This window comes from Sciurus vulgaris (genome assembly GCF_902686455.1).
Source record: "Sciurus vulgaris genome assembly, chromosome: 7".
Classification (NCBI taxonomy): Eukaryota; Metazoa; Chordata; class Mammalia; order Rodentia; family Sciuridae; genus Sciurus; species Sciurus vulgaris.
The window spans coordinates 54,064,155-54,087,190 of record NC_136467.1 but is presented as its reverse complement, the minus strand read 5'-3'; the positions used below and the strand labels follow the sequence as shown (position 1 = coordinate 54,087,190).

The 23,036-nt window shown below is 38.5% G+C and overlaps 1 protein-coding gene across 1 annotated transcript; it reads left to right on the top strand.

The window, feature by feature from the left end:
• Positions 1-1,113: 1,113 nt before the first annotated feature.
• Positions 1,114-21,995, top strand: AMD1 (adenosylmethionine decarboxylase 1). The gene is made up of 9 exons (XM_079149164.1): positions 1,114-1,549; positions 15,016-15,102; positions 16,428-16,554; positions 16,759-16,861; positions 18,304-18,346; positions 18,451-18,595; positions 18,843-18,935; positions 19,017-19,172; positions 19,557-21,995. The coding sequence occupies exons 1-9, from the start codon at positions 1,440-1,442 to the stop codon at positions 19,695-19,697; spliced, it is 1,005 nt and encodes a 334-aa protein (XP_079005290.1). The 5' UTR covers positions 1,114-1,439; the 3' UTR covers positions 19,698-21,995.
• The last annotated feature ends 1,041 nt before the right edge of the window (positions 21,996-23,036 follow it).

The window sequence follows — 23,036 nt, the reverse complement described above, 5'->3', positions numbered from 1 at the left end:
TTTATGTCAAGTTGCTTTTTACTCCAGTATTTCCAAGTCATAATAACTTGGTTACAATTTTGCCACCTCGGGTTAACCTGAGGACGACTTGACAACTATTTTTATACTTTACGTTGATTAGTGATATGTTAGATGGATAGTTCTTTAAATTGCCTCAAGTGATAGCTCTGGAATCCCTGTTATATCAATTTACATGTAAATCCTTCTTAAACAGTGAGATGACTGCGCTGCAAATTTAGGGGATTGGGAGGACACCCATTCAATCAGTTCATCAGTTTAAGAAAAACATTAACAAATAAACTAAAGTTATGTTCAACAAACCTAATTTCTAAAAATAGTTTTGCTGAATAAATTCCCTACAAGGGCGATTGTTGCGCTCGGCCAACTCTGAGTCTCGACAAGTCACATGGTGGGAGATAGGTGCAGTAGGAGCCCTCCAAAGCTGGACGCCACGTTGCTTTTCCCTTTTGAAAGGGAGACAACGCTTCTGGCTATTGTGTAAACGGGTCGAAAACTACATTCATTTGCACGTCAGAAACGCGTGAGCTGAATAAAAGCGCCTTCTAATTCGACCCAGGGCACAGTGTACGTCACGGACAAATGTTGAGTTTTAATGCCTGATTGCGTTCGTTCGCTTCAAGGAAACACACTTTAAAGAATGGCCAAGTACCTCAGCAGTCGCGGGAAATTGTACAGAATCAAAACCACCACGCCAACCTAGCACTGGCCACCGCCCCAGTCAAACCCGCCAACACCCCTAAGGACGCACCCATGTTCTCTACTAACAAGTTGTTTTATGCAGGGCTGCACAGCCTTTCCTTACTCTGTTCCCGCTCTCCCCACCCACTCTGCATTCAACCCCAGTTCCTGGTCCCCAGCCGGACAACACAGCGGCCGCTCCGGCTCAGGCGACAGTGATAGTTCCATCTGCAGCGCAGCTGGTAGTTCCCAGCGCTCCCTGTCGGCCCACCGCCAGCCAGCCGCAACTCAGTCACGAGTGAGTGACAGGGAGACGCTCCTATGAGTCGTGGGGGCGGGACTATGCGTCATTTCCTGGCCTTTCAGACACCCGCAGTATATAAGGTCTGCACTCACGCAGCGCCCTCGCTTACACAGTATGGCCGGCGACATTAGCTAGCGCTCGCTCTACTCTCTGTAACGGGAAAGCAGCGGACTACAAGAGACTGAACTGTATCTGCCTCTATTTCCAACAGACTCACGTTCAACTTTCGCTCACACACACACATACAAAGCCGGGAAAATTTTATTAATCCTTTTTTAAAAAAATTTAATATAAAATTATAGCAAAAAAAAAAAAAAAAAGGAACCTGAACTTTAGTAACAGCTGGAACAATCCGCAGCGGCGGCGGCAGCGGCGGGAGAAGAGATTTAATTTAGTTGATTTTCTGTGGTTGTTGGTTGTTCGCAGTCTCACGGTGATGGAAGCTGCACATTTTTTCGAAGGGACCGAGAAGCTGCTGGAGGTTTGGTTCTCCCGGCAGCAACCCGACGCAAACCAAGGGTCTGGGGATCTTCGCACTATCCCAAGGTAGGTGCCAGTAGCTCGCTTCGGCAGATCCGGGCCTGAGGGTCGTCACCGCTTTCAAAGCACCAGACCCTGGCCCCTGCCGGGGGCCCTCAGCCTTCAGGTGGGGCCGAGGCCGCGAGCGGGGGTCGTTTTGACTGCCGTGGAGGGCGCGGACTCTTGTGGGGAGCAGCGCGTCCACGCGGGGCGGGAACCGGCTTCTCCCGCCGCCGTTGCCGGGCCGGCACAGCCCTGGGGGAGGGGAGGAGGCCGGCATGGCCGCGTGCTCAGGTAACGTCCCCGGCGGGGCTTGCGGGGCGGCGGGCGACGCCGCGCGGCGTGGTTTCACGGCCCGTGCCTCCCCACTCTGCAGTCGGTCGTTGGCGGTCCGGGCGCTGAAGGGGTGCGGGCGCCGGGGTGGGAGGCTGCGCGGGCTCCCCGGGGCAGGTGTGGCTCCGCTGGCTCAGGCACTAATTCGGGCGTGCCCGCCTCGGGTATGGGCGGAGGGAGCGAGCGGGACGGGAGCGGGACTCTTTTTCTTTCTCCGAGCGCCTAGAGGAAGGGGCCCTCTGGCCCCGGCGGAGGGGCTGGCCAGCAGGCCTCCCGCTGCGGTCTCGGCGGACAGCATGTGGCGCTGGGGCGGCGGGGATTGGGCGGGAGCGGCCGTGTCGCAGTGGCTGGGCCCCACCGCTGCCCTAACGTGTTCTGTAGCACAGCGTTTTCAGGGCGGTGGGTGGGTTGTGATATTGTTGGAGAGGCCATTGAAGACTCCGTGAATTCGCCAAGGGTTGCCCCTCGAGTCTCTTGACCTTGGGTTGTATAACCTGTTACTGAGACGGCAGGATCCGAGAGACCGCAATGGGGCAGAGAAGTGCAGGGGTAGGGAGGTTTGCCCGCATTTGCGGGATGGAGGCTCGTCTGTCCCAGAACATAATACCTTTAGCTTAAGGAAAGAAATCGGGTCCCCACTCGTACCGCGGGAGGTCACGCGCGAGAGCGCTGAGCTGATCGCGCGGTAGTGACCTTTTTGTAGTTTTCCTAAGAAAATTGAAGCACAGATAAACGAACAGGCGATGCCTGGATATTTGGGCCCTGTTCCTGGGGGCGGTCACACCAGTAGCCACCCGCCGCCCTCCTGGGCCCCTCCGCTGGTTTCCCGGTCTGCTGGGCGCGCTAGTGAGGCCAGGGTGGCGGTGTGGCGGAGGAACCGGCGTGTCCCGTTTCATTGAGATGCGGCGACCAATGAGCTCCAGGACTCCTCCGAGAGCCTGGCCCCAGGGTGTGGGCCAATGGGCGTTTTAGGAATGTTGGCTGCGTTTGCAGCCGTCCTTTGACAAAAAGCAACTGGAGAAGAGAATCCAGGCGGACACGTGCTGCGAGACTTTAAGGCACATTGGGAAACGCAGTTCTTGAACGCTTCCACCGTAGGGGAAAAATCTTGGTTACTAAAATGCCACAGGCCTAATTTTTCAAGCTTCATGTGACACTTATAATGTCTAATATGGCGCTGTGTGCCAGGCCCAGTTCTAAATAAACACACACACATATATATATTACAGGAAGAGATTACTTTTTTCCAATATAACCGCGGTGAAACTTAGAATTTTCTTCATTTTTCAAAAGTGGGAAAACTTGTTTGTGATAGACATTTGGAAAAATTACTGGCATTAGCATTATCACCTAGAAAATCTTGGCAAGAACAGGCCTGGAAAATAATTTTAAAAATTATGTTGATGTAGTTATTCACATATGTGAACCCTTAAATAATTTGTAACACACCTTCTTAACAAGGGGAAGAGTTTTCTTTTCTCCACATTCTTAGGCCAAAAGTGCCAGAATTTGTGCTTGGATTTTTTTAGTTAAGTGTTCCCTGAGTGAAGGAGAGGGAGAAAGCCTTTTTACAAGGCAACCTGTTTTCTTTAAATTTTTAATAACCACTTTTACTTGGTACTTACCACATTTGAAATAGTTTTACTGCTTCAGTGTAGCTCATAAAACGATGGCAAAAGTTAAACCTTTAAGGACAGAATATTCTGGGTTTTGTCTTGTTTTTTTTTTAGATTTCTTGACTTGGTGCCATATTTGTGGGTGTTTAACATTCGTTAAACTATTGGAAATGTAGCACATCGCGGATGCTTTACATAAAGCAAGTTAAATAACTGAAAATTTTCTGTGGTAATGAATTTAAGAGTTCTTTTGCTAGCCTTCTGTAGGAACATTTTCAGTAACCAGTCAAGCAAGGATGCACTGATTGGTTTAAGATAAAAAAGTATCTGCAAAATAGTGACTAATTGCCTAAAATCAATGGCTTCCAAGAGAGGAATCATTTGAAGGAGTCTAGTCTTTGAGGAGGTGGGGTACAGGCCCCAGAAAACCCCCCTAGAAGAATTGTCTGTCAGAATAGTAATGCATAATGAGGTGGTTTAAGTTCATGGCCTCTGGAATAACAAGATTTGAATTCAAACTGCACTAAATAGTATGAGTCCTTTCCTCACCTTTAAAATGGAGACAATAACGGTATATTTCCAGGTAGTGTGAGGATTTAAAAGGTCAATATTTTCTACAATAAAGCATTACCTTTGTTTTAGATTTCTTAAGGACAAAAATATTTTTCTTTTTTTTTTATAGAGTTACCAGGGCTAGAGAAGAATGATACCAGGTTGTAATCAAAAAGACTGTACTTTAGAGGTGCCTTACCAGTTTGATGTGCAGCAGTTACTTTTTTTTATTCAAAGAGGAAATATAATCACTGGAGAGTTTTAGATTGCTTCAGTACATTCATCCTTCCGCAGAATTATCTTAGTAGCTTTGTATTTGTTAAATGAGAAAAACAGAAAGTCCTTGCTTGCCCTTGATTCACAGCCTGCCCTCCATGTCCATTAAAAGGTGAAGAGAAGAGAGGTCGTGACTAAAAGACAGATTACCAGCCTGGGTTAAAGTAAATAAGTCTGTTTGTGAGGCATATTAAACATAAGGATACAGAACTTAATAAGAGCTTAAGAATGCGCAAGTGTCCAAAGAACCTTATTACACATGCCAAAGACATTAAAAAGATAAGGGTATTATGGAAAATTTTTCTGGAAAAATGCCGTTCCAAAACTGATGCAAGAAGATAAAACCTAAAATAGTCCTATACAATTGTTACAAACGTTGAAATAGTCATTAATCATCTCAAAGAAAACTAGGCCCTTGAGCTGGGATGTAGCGCGCTGGCAAAGCATGTGCTTTGCATTCCAAAAAAAAAAAAAGAAAACTAGGCCCAGATGGTATCACTGGAATATTGCATTCAAGGAAGAAATGATTACAACCTTTTCCACATTTTCCCGGGATGTAAGTGGAACATAATACCCAGATCATTTTGTGGTCAGAATAATTTTGATAACATGACAAGTTGTGAAGGACTGGGACAATCATACTCTGCTGACAGGATGGAAAAGGGTACATAGCCATATCGAACCCAGGACCTCATGTCAGTACTTACTCCACCACTGAGCTACACCCCAAAATCTGGCAGTGTTTAAAGTTAAAACGTCTGTCGAGAATCCAATCTATTCATTTGTATTTATCAAAAAGAACAATAAATGTGTCTTCATACAAAGACTTCTACATGAATGTTCATAGTAGCTTTGTTGATAATAGCCCCCAAGCTGGAAACAACTCTATATTAAACAGGAAAGTGGGTGAACAAATTGTTTTATGTTCCTACAATAGAAAACTACCTGGCCATAAAAGAATCAACCCTTCATATTCAAGAACATGCGTGATAATGTAAAAGTAATTATACTGATTAAAAGAAGCCAGACAAAAATACATATTAAAACTCTTAAAAAGTGCAAACTCATCTGGTATAAGACAGATTGGTGTTTGCCTGAGGATAGGGTAAAAGGAGAGATGTTTTACAAAGCATCGTGAGGGACCATTTGGGATACATTCCTGACTGATGAACATCTCTCCTTGGTGCTGGTGATTAAACCCAGAGTGTTGAGCAGCCTAGGCAAGTGCCATTTTCTTTTTTTTTTTGGCTCTTCTTATGAAATATTCATTCAGGTCTATTCGCCTACTTTCTTTTGTCAGATGTATATTAGAAATATTTTTTCCCTCTATATTTCCTTGTATGGTATCTCTGAGCAGAAGGTAAGAAAGCTTATTAATATTTTCTCTTTAATGGTTAACTGATTTTGTATCCCATTTAAGACATGTCAAAGTCTGGAAGACCCCTCCCCCCAAAAAAATATTGTTTTACCTTCCCTATTCAGATTTTGTTTTTTTCATTTTTATTTGTAGATGGACATAATACCTTTATTTTACTTATTTTAATGGGGTGCTGAGGATTGAACCCAGTCCTCAGGCATGCTAGGCAAGCGCTCTACCACTGAGCCACAATCGCAGCCCCATATTCAGATCTTCAATTCACCTGGGATTGATTTTGGGAATGAGGGAATAGAAAGCACTTGAAGCAAAATTTGCCCATCTTTTTTGGTACAGTAGGATTGAACCCAGGGGAACTCTACCACTGAGCCACATCCCCAGCCCTATTTTGTATTTTATTTAGAGATAGGGTCTCACGGAGTTGCTTAACACCTCGCTTTTGATGAGACTGGCTTTGAACTGGTGATCCTTCTGCCTCAGCCTCCTGAGCCGCTGGCATGTGCCACTGTGTCTGGCAAAATTTGCCTATCTTTCCAAGCTTTAATGCCAAGTCAAGCTGGAAACTTCTTCCTGAATTTTCACATTTTTTTCTTAAATATTTCTTACCCTTTTGTAGGGTGATTCATTTTAAGTGTAATCTGAAAAAATTATATAGTAATGAGAAGTTTTTGTGCTAATTTCTCAAATGAGAAGTGGATATGTAGGGTTTATGTTGTTAACAAAAGAAACTTAGCTGGTAGGTTGGGTTAAAGAGTATTAATATATGTTGAAGAGCAGCAATTAGGCATATTCAGATGATCTGTAGGTTTAAAAAACTTATTTCCTATAGTATTTGAATTTGAAGTATTCAAAGGGAGAGACAACCTCTTAGTGTTAATCTAAAGTTTTCTCTAATCTTTAAGATCTTAAAAGTACATTGAGGGACTTCGGATTGTAATTGTAGCTCAATGGAAGAGCTCTTGCCTGCTGTGCAAAAGACCCTGGTTCAGTTGCTAGCACCATGAAAGAAGAATGTTGAATAAAAATCACTGGCCATATAGAAAATGCCTTAGAGTTCAACTTTGGTCAGAGTGGAAATATTCTTAACACCAAGAATACAAATAACCCAATCAGTAAATGGGCTAAGGAACTGGGCAGACATTTCACAGAAGATAAAAGCTTAAAAATGCATGGGAAAAAAAAATGTTCAATATCTAGTAAGTAGAGAAATGGAAGTCAAAACTATCCTGAGATTTCATCTCACTCCAATTAGAATGGCTATTATAAGAACACAAGCAACAATAGGTGTTGACAAGGATGTGGGGGAAAAGGTACACTCATACATTGCTGGTGGGATTGCAAATGGGTGCAAATGCTCTGGAAAACAATATGGAGATTCCTCAGAAAACTTGTAATGGATCCCCCCCCCCCCCATTTGACCAGCTATCCCAGTCCTCAGTTTATACTCAAAGGACTTGAAGTCAGCACGCTACAGTGATGCAGCAACATCTATAATTATAGCAGCTCAATACACAATAACTAGATTGTGGAACCAACCTAGATGCTCTTCAGTAGATGAATGGATAAAGAAACTGGTATATATACACACAATAGAATATTGCTCGGCCATAAAGAAGAATAAGATTGTTTTTTTAGGTAAATGGATGGAGTTGGAGAATATGCTAAGCGAGATAAGCCAATAACCAAAGACCAAATGTTTTCTTGATAAGTAGATACTGATACATAACGGGGGAGATGGGGAGGGTAAAGGAAGAATGGAGGAACTTTGGATTGTGTAGAGGGAAATGAGGGGAGGGGCCAAGAGAAGGAAAGATGGTGGAATGAGACAGACATCATTACCCTGTGTACATGTATGATTACACGAATGGTATGATGGTGTGACATTACACCACCAGAAAAATGAAGTTGTACTCTATTTGTATGCAATAGAGTACAATAGTTGAATGAATCAAAATGCATTGTTATGTATAAGTGAATAGAATAATTTTTTAAAAAGATTGTTAAAGATAGTTTAGTCCTTTTTTCCCCCCTCAGGATTATAGGATCCTTTTTGCTTTCAAATTGGTAATAGTCCTCAGGTATGCTTAGTAACCAGGTTGAGTTTAGCTGGGAAATTCTAGTAGAGGTGAAGAGGATAAATGTTTTAATTTTGGGAGTGTTAGAGGTATTTTTAGTTCATAAAAATATGAAAACTAGAATCTCATGTTGAAAGTGACATTTAAAATCGGTGGGATATCCTACTATTCTGTGCTCTACAAATTTTATAAACTATAAAATTTTTGAGTAAAGGGAAAGGATGGTTGTAAAGGTAAATCACACCTCAGCATTAGCCTTCTCTGAACTCATGCCTTATTTGACTACATAATTGCATGATATTGGAGTTTTAGTCATTTACACAGAAGGAATTTACAACCTATTGCCAAGAAACCTTTTAGTGTAAATGTTCTGGAGCTGAAAAGCTTCCTATTGAAGAGTTAAGCTTCTCATTGCATTCCTCATAGTTTAAATACTTAAAATTTTTTCAGAACCACTTGTCTTTAAGGGAGCATATGTTGAAAATATTAATAAATGGAGAAAATGGAAGTAACTGTACCGATAAAAGACGTACACTTTGGTAAAATTATGAGATAGAGAAACAACTCAATACTGTGATTATAATTAGCAGTGTTACATTCTGGGTTTGTTTCCTTTTAAACAGTTACTGAGTAAATTGAATTTTAAAACTAACTTTACTGTAGGAAGTAATTTTTAAACACCTGGAAGCTTTTTTAAGGATACAGTTCAGTAGTAATTATACTTACTATTGTACAACATGTCTCTAGAACTGTATTTCGTCTTGTAAAATGAGACTTTGCAAAGATTTCAGTATCCACAGGAAACTGATTTTGGCACACACAAATTCTCATGCCAAAACCTATGGAGTCAATTATATAAAAGTTCTGATATGAAATGGTGCAGTATTTACATGTGATCTATGCACATCCTCCCAGATAAAGATCTCTAGATTACTTATACTTAATGCAATGTAAATGGCAAGCAATAAAGATTTGTACTTGTTTAGTAGAGATAATTCTAATATTTTCCATCTGCATTTGGTTTCAGTTCTCAGACACAGAGGGCCAGCTGTACTCATTAAACATTAATTACCATGCCCCTCAGCCTGTGTCAACCACCTTTCTACTTTGTTCTCATGATTTTGACTACGCTAGATAATTCAGATGGGTGGAGTCATATATTTTTGTACTTTTGTGACTGGTTTATTAATATTCTTAATTCATCCATTTTGTAGCATGTGACATTCTTTTTTAAGGCTGATGATCCATTGTACACATGTACCATATTTGGGCTGCTTCTTCCTCTTGGCTATTGTGATTAATGCTGCTATGAACATGGGAGGACAACTTATCTTCTAGATCTTGTTTTCAATAGTATTAGTTACATATCCAGAAGTAGAATTACTAGATAATGATGTTGGGCATCTTTTCATAAACTTCAATACCCACTTGTAGATCTTACAATTGTTGGATCCTTTGTGTTTTTTCCCTCTCCTTGTAGTCCTGGGTATCAAACCCAGGGTCTTGCACTTGGTAGGCAAGCACTCCACCACTGAGCTACATCTTCAGGCACTTTGTTGATTGGGGGTGGGGGGGGGGTCATTATTAGCAGTCTGTCTACCTGGTTAGATTCGGGCTTCAAGATTTAGCCAGCATCATCTGTGGGTTATATTATGGATTCCAATATCAAGTTAGTAATGAAAGCCTTTGTCATATTATCCGTATTTGTCTCACTTAGTACCATTCCAGGACTGGGGAGGTAGTCTACCCCGTATTTCAGTTTTAATAGCTTCAATGTGCTGTGAAAGGTCAGATCCATGAAAAAAAAGCTAGGGGGGTATTCATATAAAACTTCATGGCAGTCAGAGGAATAGCTAAGTGGTAGAACACTTGACTTAAATGCACAAGGCTCTGATTTGAGCATTGAAAAAAAGAAAAAACAAAACTCTTTGGGATTGCTTTATTTGACTCTTCTCTCCAGTCTGTGACTGTCTTCCTCTGGGACCAAGTAGGAAAAGGAGGAGGAGGAGGAGGGAGATAAGTAACAGGGATCTCTGTGGTGCTCTTTGTTCTTGGGACCACAGTTTTGTTTTAAAAAGAACTCTCCTGTGCTGGAGTTGTAGCTCAGTAGTAGAGTGCTCGCCTAGCACATGTGAAACACTGGGTTGCATCCTTAGCATCACATATAGATAAGTAAATAAATAGAATAAATAAATATATTGTGTCCATTTACAATTAAAAATATTTTTAGAAGAAAATAAAGGATTCTCCTGCCTAATAGGTGATAGTTGTAGGGATCTTCCTAGCCACCCAGCTACTAGAGGACTTCATGTGTGCAAGGATAGGATAAAATGGAGCCAAACCAAGACAGGTGGGATTTCCCCACATTATCTGACCCAAAAGAGCTTCCTTCTTTGCAGACCAGAACTAAAAGGCCTATTTTGGAACTCTGTTTGCACCAAGCATGTAAGGGTTTCTGACTGCCTGAAACCAATCCAACAGATACCAAATGGGAAAGGGGGGGGGGGGGGAGGACACTGCTGGTTCAGTAGCATTTTGATTTTCTTCTTTAGTTCACTGTTTTACTTTTGTCCAGTCTTGCATTTTGTCCAGGGTTGTGTTGCTTTGTTTCGAGGTGATGGGAATTGAACCTAGGACCTTATGTATGTTGTCCCAAGTGCTCTATCACAGAACTTGAAACCCAGGGCCTTGTGAATGCTAGGCAATTGCTCTATTGCTGTGTTGCCCAAACTGGCCCCAACTTCTGGTCTCCAGTGATCCCTCTATCTCAGCTTCCCCAGTAGTTGAGTTTAGTAAAAGATGATGTAGCGTACTTCTATCTTGGCAAGACCAGAATACACTAGTACTCATTCATTATTAATAAACAAGTGTAATTTAGTGTTAGAGTACTTGTCAAAGTAATAATGTATAGATAAGTTTTTCAGTTGTATGAAAGAAAGCAATTGCTTTAAGCATTAAGACAGTTGAATAATCAAGGAGCAAGAAAGGTGAAAAAAACTGAAGAGGTCCAAATAATGCTGCTGTACATGAACATATATAAGAAAGGTTAAAAAAAAAGAAACACAATTGAAACATTGAAATTGAAACCTGAAACATTATTTTATCACATTTCTGTGGGGACAGTAAGCCTGCTTTTGTAAATAAAACTTTATTGGAACCTAGCCACACCCATTCATTTTTATTTGGATATTTTCTTCCTATAAGGGGCAGAGCTGAGTAGTTTAAATATTGACTGTCAGCCTTGCAAAATTCAAAATTTACTCCGTAGCTTTTTACAGAAAGTTTGCTGGCTCCTGTTTTAGAGGAAGGGTTTTCACTGTCCTGCTTTCTGTCCACACAAATAATGGGGAAAGACAAAAGTGTTTAATGCAATTGGCAGAGGCATTTTCAAAATTACATATCTATGATTAGAATATCAAACTCTAATGATGGTGGGAGTGTCTGTTTTGTTCACAAACCCACTGCAATGAATCATTGGTCTATATTATAAACTTTTTACAATATGATCTCTTTGGTAATTCTTGGTATCATAAATTTTAAACAGTGGTTCAGTAAATTATACTGATAGCTACAAAGCTGATTGAAGAGATGATAATTTTGGAATGTGTTCATATAGGACCACATAATACTGATTTGGTGATTGATAATTATACACAATTCTTGGGTGCTTATAAAACACAAATATGGATAAAGTGTTTTCTGATTGAATTACTTTTCCTGTTTTTAAACACTATGTCAGCGTTTCTCAGCTGTGGGTAATAATGCTATCAAGGAGACTATTCACAATGTTTAGAGACAATTTTTATTATCAAAACTGGGGGTGTTGGGGATACAGGGTGAGCACCTGTAATCCCAGCAATGCTAAAGACTGAGACTGGAAGATCACAAGTTCTGAGGCCAGCCTCAGCAACTCAGTGAGGCTAAGCAACTTAGTGAGACTGTCTCAGACAATAAAAAGGGCTGGAGTTGTGGCTCAGTGGTCAAGTACCCCCAGGGTCGAATCTCCAATATCAAAAGGACAAGACATGGGGAAGCTGAGTGCATGCTGCTACACAGTATACGAAGAACAGTGAATTCGCACCTGTCGCCCACCCCCCCCACCCCCGCACACAAAAAAGAATTGTCTTAACTGAAATGTAAAGGATGCTGAGGTTGAGAAATTAATTTACCTTTAATAGTAGGTATTTAAATATTCAAAAATATGCTCAAAGATCATGATAAATGATCCCAAAGAAATAGATGCTCTTTATTAATAATAGTAGATGAATTGAATGATTTTTAGTCACTGTGAGTGAAAAGCAACACTTTAGTATGTCACAATTTATAAGTCATTTTAAGGTGCTGGGAATATAGCTCAATAATGTTGCTTAGTGGTTGAGCACTTGCCTAGCATACATGAGGCCCTGAATTCAATCCCCAGGATTTCTATATATATATATATATATATATTTTTTTTTTTTTTTTAAGAGGATGAGGCATAAATAAAAATGGATTTTGGGGTGTTTATGAAGGATAGAAGACTTCCTTATCACCTATTCAATAAAAGTTGAAATGACACCCCCCCCCCTTATTTTTTTAATGTAAAAAGGTACTATTGTCTGTTGGTATCTTTTGGCATTTATTTCAGAATGCCCCAGAATACCAAAATTTGCAGATGCTCAAGTCACTTTATATAAAATGGCATAGTGTTTGCATAAAAACTGCTGTTTGCATTATCATTTAAATGTTTAATTTATTTGTATTTGAGATGGGGTTTTGCTGTTACTCTGCTGGCTCTGAACTTCTAGACTCAAATAATCCTCTTGCCTCAGCATCCCATGCAGCAGTTTTGCAGGTGGTCATGCATGTAGAATCCAGTATATTTTAAATCATCTTTAGATTATCTACAATACTTAGATAAGTGCTATGTAAATACTTAGTACTTGTTGTACTACATTGTTCAGGGAATTAAAAGTATGCATGTTTGGTAGAGAGACTTGCTTTTTTTGTGTGTTGTTACTACTTTTTTTCTCCAAATATTTTCAATCCAAGATTGGTTGAATCCACATGGAACCCATAAGTACAGAGTTCACTATATTATTTTTTTCTATACGTACATATTTTTGATAGTTTAACTTACAAATTAGTCACACATTAACAATAATAATTAATAAAAGAACAATTTTAATAATGTACAATAAAAGTTATGTGAATGTGATCTCTCAAAACATTGTACTGTATTCACCTTTCTTGTGATAGTGTAAGATGAGACCAGGCCTATGTGATTAGATGAAATTATGTGAATGATACATTTTGATGTATCATTAACCTGATCTGAAGATACCTAGAGTCATGACATTGTTGGTTGGATGTACAGCTTCATTTGATGGCATGGTTGACTGAAACCATGGATTGTGCTTGACTAATGTATTACCAAGAATGGAGTAATAGAAAAGAATTTGTCAGTAGTGTTTCTAATACTAAAACCAGAGAATGTTTTATTTATTTACCTCCATTTTCCATTTTTGAATTCTTAATGTCTAATAGGTAGTTTTTAGATACAGTAAGCAGGTTAATCTTGATCAGTTAAGTGGAATAGGATTTCTTACACTCTAGATAAATAAGTCAAGCCAGGAGCAATGATACACACCTGTAATACCTGTAATCCCATCTCCTTGGGAAACTGAGGTCAGAGGATTGCAAATTTTGGTAATAGTGATACCCATCTCAAAAAAAAAAAAAAAAAAAAAAAGGAAAGAAAGGCAGAAAGACCAAGGAAAGTTGTATCCTTCCCTGAGGTCTGGGTTGGTTTGTTTCTTTGGGGTTTTGTTTGTTCTTTTTCTTCCCCCACCCCTCAGCTCCTGATTATTACTTTTTGCACTAAAAGCATATTGTTTGTAGAATTTGGGATACTTCTTGTGGGTTTTAAAGTAGTACATTGTGAGCTTTTGAATTAGAAATATGAAGCTCAAAGCTACTGCCTGACTTTTTTAAGCAGATTTTTTTTCCCCCATTGTAAGTTGCCTCAAATTTTGAATCCTCCTGCCTCAGCCTCCCCGGTAACTGGGGATTACATGTATGTGCCACTGCAGAGGGCAAAAAAAAATCTTTTAAATTTACATTGCTCAGAACTTTTTCATGCCTAGACAACAGATTGCACCTTTCTAATTTTAGAGACAGGATCTTGCTATGTTACTTAGACTGTCCTCTGTTACATAAGTGGGGCTCAAGCTGCTGCCACCTCCCCAGTGCGTGATTGGAACTACAGATGCATGTGCCTGGCCTCCTCCCCCATAGAATCATACCTTTTTTATTGAAAAAAGCAAAAACATAACCCAATAAAATGAGTTCTTTCTTATATGTGAAGAAGTCATTGCATAGTATTCCCCAAATATTATGGATGTGCTTACAATTGCCAGAGGCATTCCAAATTTTTTGTGAGCGCCTCTAGACTTGATTGACTGCCAATTGATGGCAGGAAATAACAACTACACAATACAATACAAGTAACAGATTGCTCCATTGTTCAGGTTTTTAAATGTCTGCTAATTTGATGAAATATGTATTTATTTTATGTATCTTACTGGGGATTGAACCCAGGAGTGTTCTACTACTGGGCTGCATCCCCATCCCTTTTTATTTTTTATTTCAAGACAGGGTCTCACTAAATTGCCAAGACGGGCTGGAATTTTAACCATCACATCTTCCTGCCTCAACCCCTGAGTAACTGGGATTATAGGCGCATGCTAGGCAAACACTCTACCACCGAGCCACTAGTCCAAATGATGCTCTTTTTAAAAATGAGTTTGGGGCTGGGGAAATAGCTCAGTCGGTAGAGTGCTTGCCTTGTAAGCACAAGGCCCTGGGTTCAATCCCCAGCACCACAAAAAAAAAAAAAAAAAATGAGTTTGATGTTGGGGCTGGAGTTGTAGCTTAGTGGTACAGCACTTGTCTAGCATGTGTGAAGTACTGGGTTCAATTCTCAGCACCACATATAAATAAATAAAACAACCATCCATCAACATCTAAAAAAATATTTTTAAAAAAAATGAGTTTGACAAAGTATATCAGATTTTAACTTGAATTTCTTTAACCAATAATGATTCAGTGATATCCCTTGGTTTGAATTTTCTGGATAAATGACTTATTCACATTTTTGCTTGTTTTTCTTTTAGTGATTTGTAGATATAAAGTATAGGTTAAGTGTAGTATAAAGTGTAGGTTAAGTGGGGAGCATTTATGAATAGGCATGAACTGTTACTAATCATATTTTTTGTTAAATAATAGATCTGAGTGGGATGTACTTTTGAAGGATGTGCAATGTTCAATCATAAGTGTGACAAAAACTGACAAGCAGGAAGCTTATGTACTCAGGTAAGTACTGTAAAACAGGTGTTAATGTTAACTAGCCAATTTCAGTTCTAATCATAACTTTATGTGAAATATTATTGTTCCTTTTAGTTGTGTGGTAACTTTTACCATAGTTTTAAGAATATGGTATAAAATAAAAAGTTAGTAATCCTGGCATTTCTAAGCAGATTTTGAAATTTAACAGCTCTTCAAGCTGGTTATCATCTTTGCCCCTGGTAGTTGGCAGAAGTCATGTGTACCCTTATCTCACCGCACCAAACCCCTGCCCTAACTTTAGGGAAAGGTTTCATATAAATATGGTTGCTGTATTGGTATACAAAGCCATTCAACCTTTTTTAGGTAAAAGTTAATTATAAGTATTTTGACTAGTTAGCTTATATTACAATGGCCCTTGGGTTAAACAAGGTACATAAGGTCTCTACTTTTTACTAAGCTTATGTTTGGGGTGTTCAGGTATTTATCAGAATACTTTAGTTTAGTATAGTATCCCATTCCCCAAGGATGTGGTGAGTGAGAAGAAAACATTCCTTTCCTTGTGGAGCTTATTGTCTATCTAATAAAAGAAATATTGGGATGGTTGCAGAAATAGGATGTGAGAATAAGTAATGCAAGATGAAATTATGTAGTTAGTAAATAGTTTAAATAAATTAGGCATACACCAGTGACAATTTTTAGACTATTGTATATAGTTAGCCATCTGGAGGCACAGGAGAGAGAGTGAGCCAGGAACAGTGGTGCATGCCTGTAATCTTAGCAGCTCAAGAGGTGCAGACAGGAGGATCACAAGTTCAAGGCCAGCCTCAGCAACATAGTGAGACCATAAGCAACTTAATGAGACCCTATCTCAAATTTAAAAATCAAGAGGACGGGGCGGGGGTGGGCTGGGGAGATAGCTCAGTTGGTAGAGTGCTTGCCTTGTAAGTACAAGGCCCTGGGTTCGATCCCCAGCATCCAAAAAAAAAAAAAAAAAAATCAAGAGGACTGGGATATAGCTCAGTAGTAAAGTGCCCGAGGTTAAATCAGGGGAAAAGAAAGAAAGAATGAACCCTGTCCCAAAGAGACAAAGTGTTCCAAGGATACTGCTGAAGAGAAGAGGAAGGTGACGATGTGTAATGAGCTGATTCAAGATTCTAGAGCCTTAAACTGTTTTGTTTCTGTTTGTTTTAATAACAGAGAAAGGCTTCTGTAATACGTTATTTGCTTTCTTTGGATACTAACATTTTTAAACTACTAGCCAAAAATCAGAAATGATGATCTAGTAATAAGTTAATTATACCATCAGCAGTACATAAAAATTATAATAATCCTTTGACTCTTTTCAACTGCAGTGAGAGTAGCATGTTTGTCTCCAAGAGACGTTTCATTTTGAAGACATGTGGTACCACCCTCTTGCTGAAAGCACTGGTTCCCCTGTTGAAGCTTGCTAGGGATTACAGTGGGTTTGACTCAATTCAAGTAAGTAGTCAGAAATATTGTTTAAGCCTTATAATAAAGACTGTATTAGTGTCACTTCATTAGCTAATTTTGCCTCAAAAGTAAAATATTGGAAAAAATATTTTTAAGAGTTTTAATTTTGCAGATTTTTGATGTGCAGTTTATTTTTTTTTTTCCTTAGAAGTTCTTAGTATCTGTCTGTCTCCTCTCTTTTTTTTTCCCAAGAGCTTCTTTTATTCTCGTAAGAATTTCATGAAGCCTTCTCATCAAGGATACCCACACAGGAATTTCCAGGAAGAAATAGAATTTCTTAATGCAATTTTCCCAAGTAAGTTTAAATAGAATTTAAACATTTTTCTTCTTGAATTTAGAGGGGAGGACCTTTCAGAGATTTCTTTTTTCTTTTAATATATGAGGGGATATGTTTGCAAATACAGCCCCATATATAAACTCTTCCATCCTTTCTTCAAACTTTAACTCACCTGAATGTTTTATCAGTATAATAGTGATTGATTGTTTTTGTTTTATTTTTGAGATAGGATCTCCATAAGTCATCAGGGTGACCTTGAATTTGAATAACACAGCTATAATGTTGACCTTTATAATAGCTTATATTATTCAAAAATATACAGAATTTGTCAGGCATGGTTGTGCATGCCTGAAATCCTGGCGACTGGGGCAGCTGAATCAGGAGGATTGCAAGTTCAAAGCCATCCTCAGCAACTTAGCAAGTTCCTAAGTAACCTAGGGAGATCTCAAAGTAAAAAATGAGAAAAATGGTCTGGGGACATGGCTCAGTGGTTGACTGCCCTGGTGGTTCAATCTGTGCTACCAAAAGTATATATTTGTATATGCAGAATTTATAGAGTATAAAAATATGAGCACCTGTTAAAAATTTTATCTCATGTGTATGTGCTCTTATAAAAATAATTATGCATCTCAAATCAGTGCTGTTGAAACACCAGAATAAGAAAACCATGGAAGCTTGACACTGGCATGAGCCTATGGTTTCAGACACTCAGGAAACTGAGTTAAGAAGATTACTTTAACCTAGGAGTTCAAGACCAACTGGGCAATGGAGCAAGACCTCGTCTCTTAAAATAAAAAAGAAAGAAAGAAAAGGAAATCATGGAATTGAATGCTTGTTCCCTAGTTTCTGAGTTTTTTCTTAGAGATTAGAGAACTAAGGTTATCTAATTCAACACCTTGACTTGCTAAATGAGACTGAAAACCTAGGGTAATTTGATAACATCACATAGTCCCCAAAGGTATGATTAAAAAGAAAATCAGGAATCTGAGGATGTATCTTAGTGGCAAGAGCGCCTACTGAGCGTGTGCAAGGCCCTGGGTTTTTGATTCCCACCACCATGAGAAAAAAAATCTGACTTTTCTTAGTAACTTATCACATCTAATATGAAACCCTAGTAGGCCGGGTCACAGAGTGGTAGGTACTTAGTTCTAATAGCTTCCATGTGTTGATTATTTGTATTTAGTTGGGAAAGTAGATAACTGGTGACCAAATTCCATTTTCTATAGGAAAGTAAGCCATAGTTTTCTCAACTATTTAAACCAACCCATTAGCCTAAGTGTACTTTTCAAAGACAGAATTTGTTTTGGGTAATTTTTTTTTTTTTTTTTTTTTTTTTTTTTAAGGACAGGGTGTGTAGTAATCCTGCCTATCTTGGCAAAAAGTATAATCCCACTTATTAGATAGGTGAAAATAAGCTGTTAAAATGGATTTGTTATATTTATCTTCTCTTCCCTCAACAGATGGAGCAGCATATTGTATGGGACGTATGAATTCTGACTGTTGGTATGTTCGATATCATTTTTTGGATATTTTTTTTTCTGTTGTCCATATAAGATTTATTTTAAACGACCAGTTGTTTTTAAGAACTATTTTATACTTTCATACAGGTACTTGTATACTCTGGATTTCCCAGAGAGTCGGGTAATAAGTCAGCCAGATCAAACCCTGGAAATTTTGATGAGTGAGCTTGACCCAGCAGTTATGGACCAGTTCTACATGAAAGATGGTGTTACTGCAAAGGATGTCACTCGTGTAAGTAATTTTTTTTTTTTTTTTTTTTTTTTTTTTTTTTTTGTGGTACTGGGGATCGAACCCAGGGCCTTGTGCTTGCAAGGCAAGCACTCTACCAACTGAGCTATCTCCCCAGCCCCCTTGTGTAAGTATTTTTAAATAAAAATTGTTGCTGAATTGTTCTGCCTCAAAACTGCATTTTTAAATTTATCTCAGTCTTGGTTTGTTTTTCAAAGTCATGTTTAATTTGGTCTTTGGTCTTTTCCAGGAGAGTGGAATTTGTGACCTGATACCAGGTTCTGTCATTGACGCCACACTGTTCAATCCTTGTGGGTATTCAATGAATGGAATGAAATCGGATGTAAGTAAATTACATCTTGATTCAATAATTATCTTAATACTTAAATATTTTCCATTACTAATGCAAAATTGTTTCTCTAAGGGAACTTATTGGACTATTCACATCACTCCAGAACCAGAATTTTCTTATGTTAGCTTTGAAACAAACTTAAGTCAGACCTCTTATGATGACCTGATCAGGAAAGTTGTGGAAGTCTTCAAGCCAGGAAAATTTGTGACCACCTTGTTTGTTAATCAGGTAATTTGATTTCTTGTTGACAATAAATGTCTAAAAGAAAATGATAGTGAGGACTGTCATAGGATGTATTTTAAGATGGCACACATAGTCACTCAAATACCCAGAGGTGCTACTGATAGATCAGACTACTTATATTTCATTAGACTTCTATGTGTCCTTGTTTTATATTGAGCCCAATTGATGGACTCCTCCCATCACATTTATTTTCCCTGTTGCCAGGCCTCGTGGGGGACCATAAGATGTTCCACTCCCCCAACCCATTAGAGGGAAGGTAAACTAAAAATTCCAGTTTCATTAAGATAGGAGGGTACTTATTGATAACTGTTTTGTTTGAAAATACCTGCAGATTGGAAGCACTAATGATTATTTCAATTTTTCCCCCAGAGTTCTAAATGTCGCACAGTGCTTTCTTCACCCCAGAAGATTGAAGGTTTTAAACGTCTTGATTGCCAGAGTGCTATGTTCAATGATTATAATTTTGTTTTTACCAGTTTTGCCAAGAAGAAGCAACAACAGCAGAGTTGATTAAGGAAAATGAAGAAAAAACGCAAAAAGAGAACACACATAGAAGGTGGTGGCTGCTTTATAGATATTGATTCTGGGGGCCATGCTTTCCATAACCACCACCTTGTAGATGCAGAAAGCCCTAGATGTAATGATAGTGTAATCATTTTGAAGTGTATGCATTATTATATCAAGGAGTTAGATATCTTGCATGAATGCTCTCTTCTGTGTTTAGGTATTCTATGCCACTCTTGCTGTGAAATTGAAGTGCATGTAGAAAAAAACTTTTACTATATGAAACTTTACAACACTTGTGAACACAATTCAATTTGGTTTATGCACAGTGTAATATTTCTGCAGGTATCGTCCAAAATTCCCCACAGACAAGGCTTTCGTCCTCATTAGGTGTTGGCCTCAGCCTAACCATCTGGGACTGTTCTATGAAATTGCTGCCAGAATTTTACATCCAGTTACCTCCACTTTCTAGAACATACTCTCTACTGATGTTATTGAAACCAGTTTCTACTTCATACAGATGTTTTTTGCAATAGCAATTAAATTTTTCTTTCACAAGACAAGTCCTTAAGAAAATGATTCCAATTACTCATTTTGTGTATTACTATTTTAATAATTGTTTCTGCATTTGTAGTCCTTTGATTTCTTCCCTCAACCTGGTGTCTTTTCCTCCAGCGCCCCCAAATGAAGCAATACACTTACACTGTGGGTTTATATACTAATCTTACACCCCAGGTCAGGGAATGGGGAAAAGTCTCTGGGCTTAGTTTTCTTTTAAGAGCATATTAATTTGGACTTTTTAATGGCATGGGCTCTTTTGGAAGGTAAATGACAAAGTTAAATATCTCACACAAAAGAATTTTAAGCATATCCAATGTCGAGTAGCAAGAAGGACACATAGAGTTATAGGTTGAGATTATGGTGTGCTGACTGATCTGTACACCGCATGCTATACTGTGCTCTTTAATAAATGAGATTAGCTTCTAATGGAGTACCATGCCTTTACTAACTTGCTAAGTAGTGGTATAAAAGGATTTTTATCACTAAGTAGCTAGTAGGGAGATTTAGCATATAGATAGTCCTGGATTCATTTAAGTCCTGTCAACTTGGATCATCCACCTTAACTTTCACTTTTAGTAGCCATTGCCACTAGTTTCCTTTAAATAGTGTATTGTAAACTTTGGTTCAAAGCAGAATCAGTTGGTTTTCCATCTTAAGACTTAGAAGTTCTGTGATTAAGTAACATGTGCGTGTTCTGACTTCATCTGTTCCTGTATCATCTTCCTTCCACCGTGGTATTCACAAGATCAAATGAATGACTGCCCAGAATGAAAACTGTCTAGGTTATTCAGATATTACCATGTAGCAGAATGTATGGCTAGATTTAATTTAAAAAAAAAAAAAAGTTCTAAAAATGTTCAGTGGGAAATGACTAGTAACATAGGCTTTCAAGAGTTGGGATGTTTTAGCTATAATTGCAAATACTGTGGTATTTAAGCAACTAAGAGAATAGCAAAATGACTACATTTTGTATTTCTTGAACTCACAATAGTTTCTTGATAATTTCTGGATTGATGCAGTGATGCTTTGTTCCTTCCGTAATTATAAACGAAACACGTTTTTCAGTGTTTCTAAACTTAAAATCTACTTGGTTTGAAATCAAGTGGTTGGAACACTGTTTTGACTTATATCTCAAGCACGCTGTTGATCGAATGTTTCATTGAGGAAGCTTTCAATCAACTTGATCTGTTTGATTCTGTAATGAGCACAGCACCTAATGTTTTGACTTGCTCTGATGTGAGGACCTGTACTCAAGATGGATTTTGTTTTGGAGCAGTACCCCAGTAGATTGGTAATGTTTGTTGGCTTGAGGTTTGATTTTTATTTTGTTTTTAAAATAATTTTTTTCTTTCCCCTAATAGTCTAAAGACTTCTAATGTTGAAAACTTGCACAAATTTGTGTGGAACAAAGCCTAGAGAAATGAAAACTGTAGATTGAATAGAATCTATCCTAGTGTGATAGAAGAGAGAAAATTTTGGTGCCATAATTCCTCTCTTCATTGGTGTTGGACTTAAATCAGTTGAAATGTATTTCTGTATCACAATTTAAGCTTCAATAAAAGTTTGCTTACTTAATTGTCTAGTGACATTCAGAAAGTGTTGATCTGTTTTATGTCTACTTGACCAAATACTGTGGACCTTTTATAGTTTATGCTTTTAAACCATTGGGGTGTAGGGGATTTCATCTGTGGATGTTTCTATTAAACTAGAACAGATTTATAAACATGATCATTTTTTCATGGAGGTAATTTTGTTATGTTTTGTTCTGTGTTTATTTTGTGATGATACTGGGGATCAAATCTACCACTGAGCTATTCACCCAACCCCTCTCATTTTCTTGAATTAACAGAATTTCCTTTCTAGTTTCCTGTTTCTAATAAGCTAAAAATAATTTTATGAAAATGTATATATTCTGATCTTTCTCAGAATAAACTTAAATTGAAAAATACTTAGCAAATTTTCCATTAAGAACAAATCCATAAACCAGGCTTGGTAGAGTATACCTGTAGACCTACCTGGAAGGCTGCTTTTTGCCCAACATAGGCAAAAGAACTTGACCCTGTCTGTTAGATGATCTTAGAAAAACAAAATACTGCATTGGTGTGCAGTACCTGTTTAACCAGGTAAGTAAATTTTTATAATCAACAATGAGCAGTCATTGTACGTAGGTGGTACTATTCTTACAGATAAATTAAGTGCCACCAATTATTTCATTCCTGGTCCCCTACCCTTCAAACTTGTCATTCTCATCTACCATTCTCTTGCTGTTAAAATGGAAGAGGGTGCTTCTCATTTGGATTCCATGCTCTCCTGCCTTCAAAGACTATTCAATGAATTCTTCATATTTCTGCCTGATACTGAGTTGTGAGTTCTGCAGATATTCTGTTGTAATGGTACATTTTCATTAGTTTACTTTCTCAGATGCCCCCCAATCTTTACTTCAAACTTCCCCTGGTTTAATCATTACTAAGGCAGTGCATGATACATCTTTTATACCCAAAAATGGAGATGTAAGAACAGACTGTCCAAAATTCCACTGCTGATGTATGATGGATATAAGAAAAAGTGAACATACAATGACTTGGGTAGTTGAGGCAGGAGGATCACAAATTCAAGGCCAACCTCTTAGCAACCTCATTAGACTCTGTCTCAAAAAGTAAGTGCCCCTGGGCCTGGTTTCTTGGAGGATACTGAAAACCTATGAATATAATGAACTTAATACAAAGTCAAAGCTAGAGTCCTTTGACTTCTAAATGGCAAGAAAACTATTAAAGGCACTTGCCA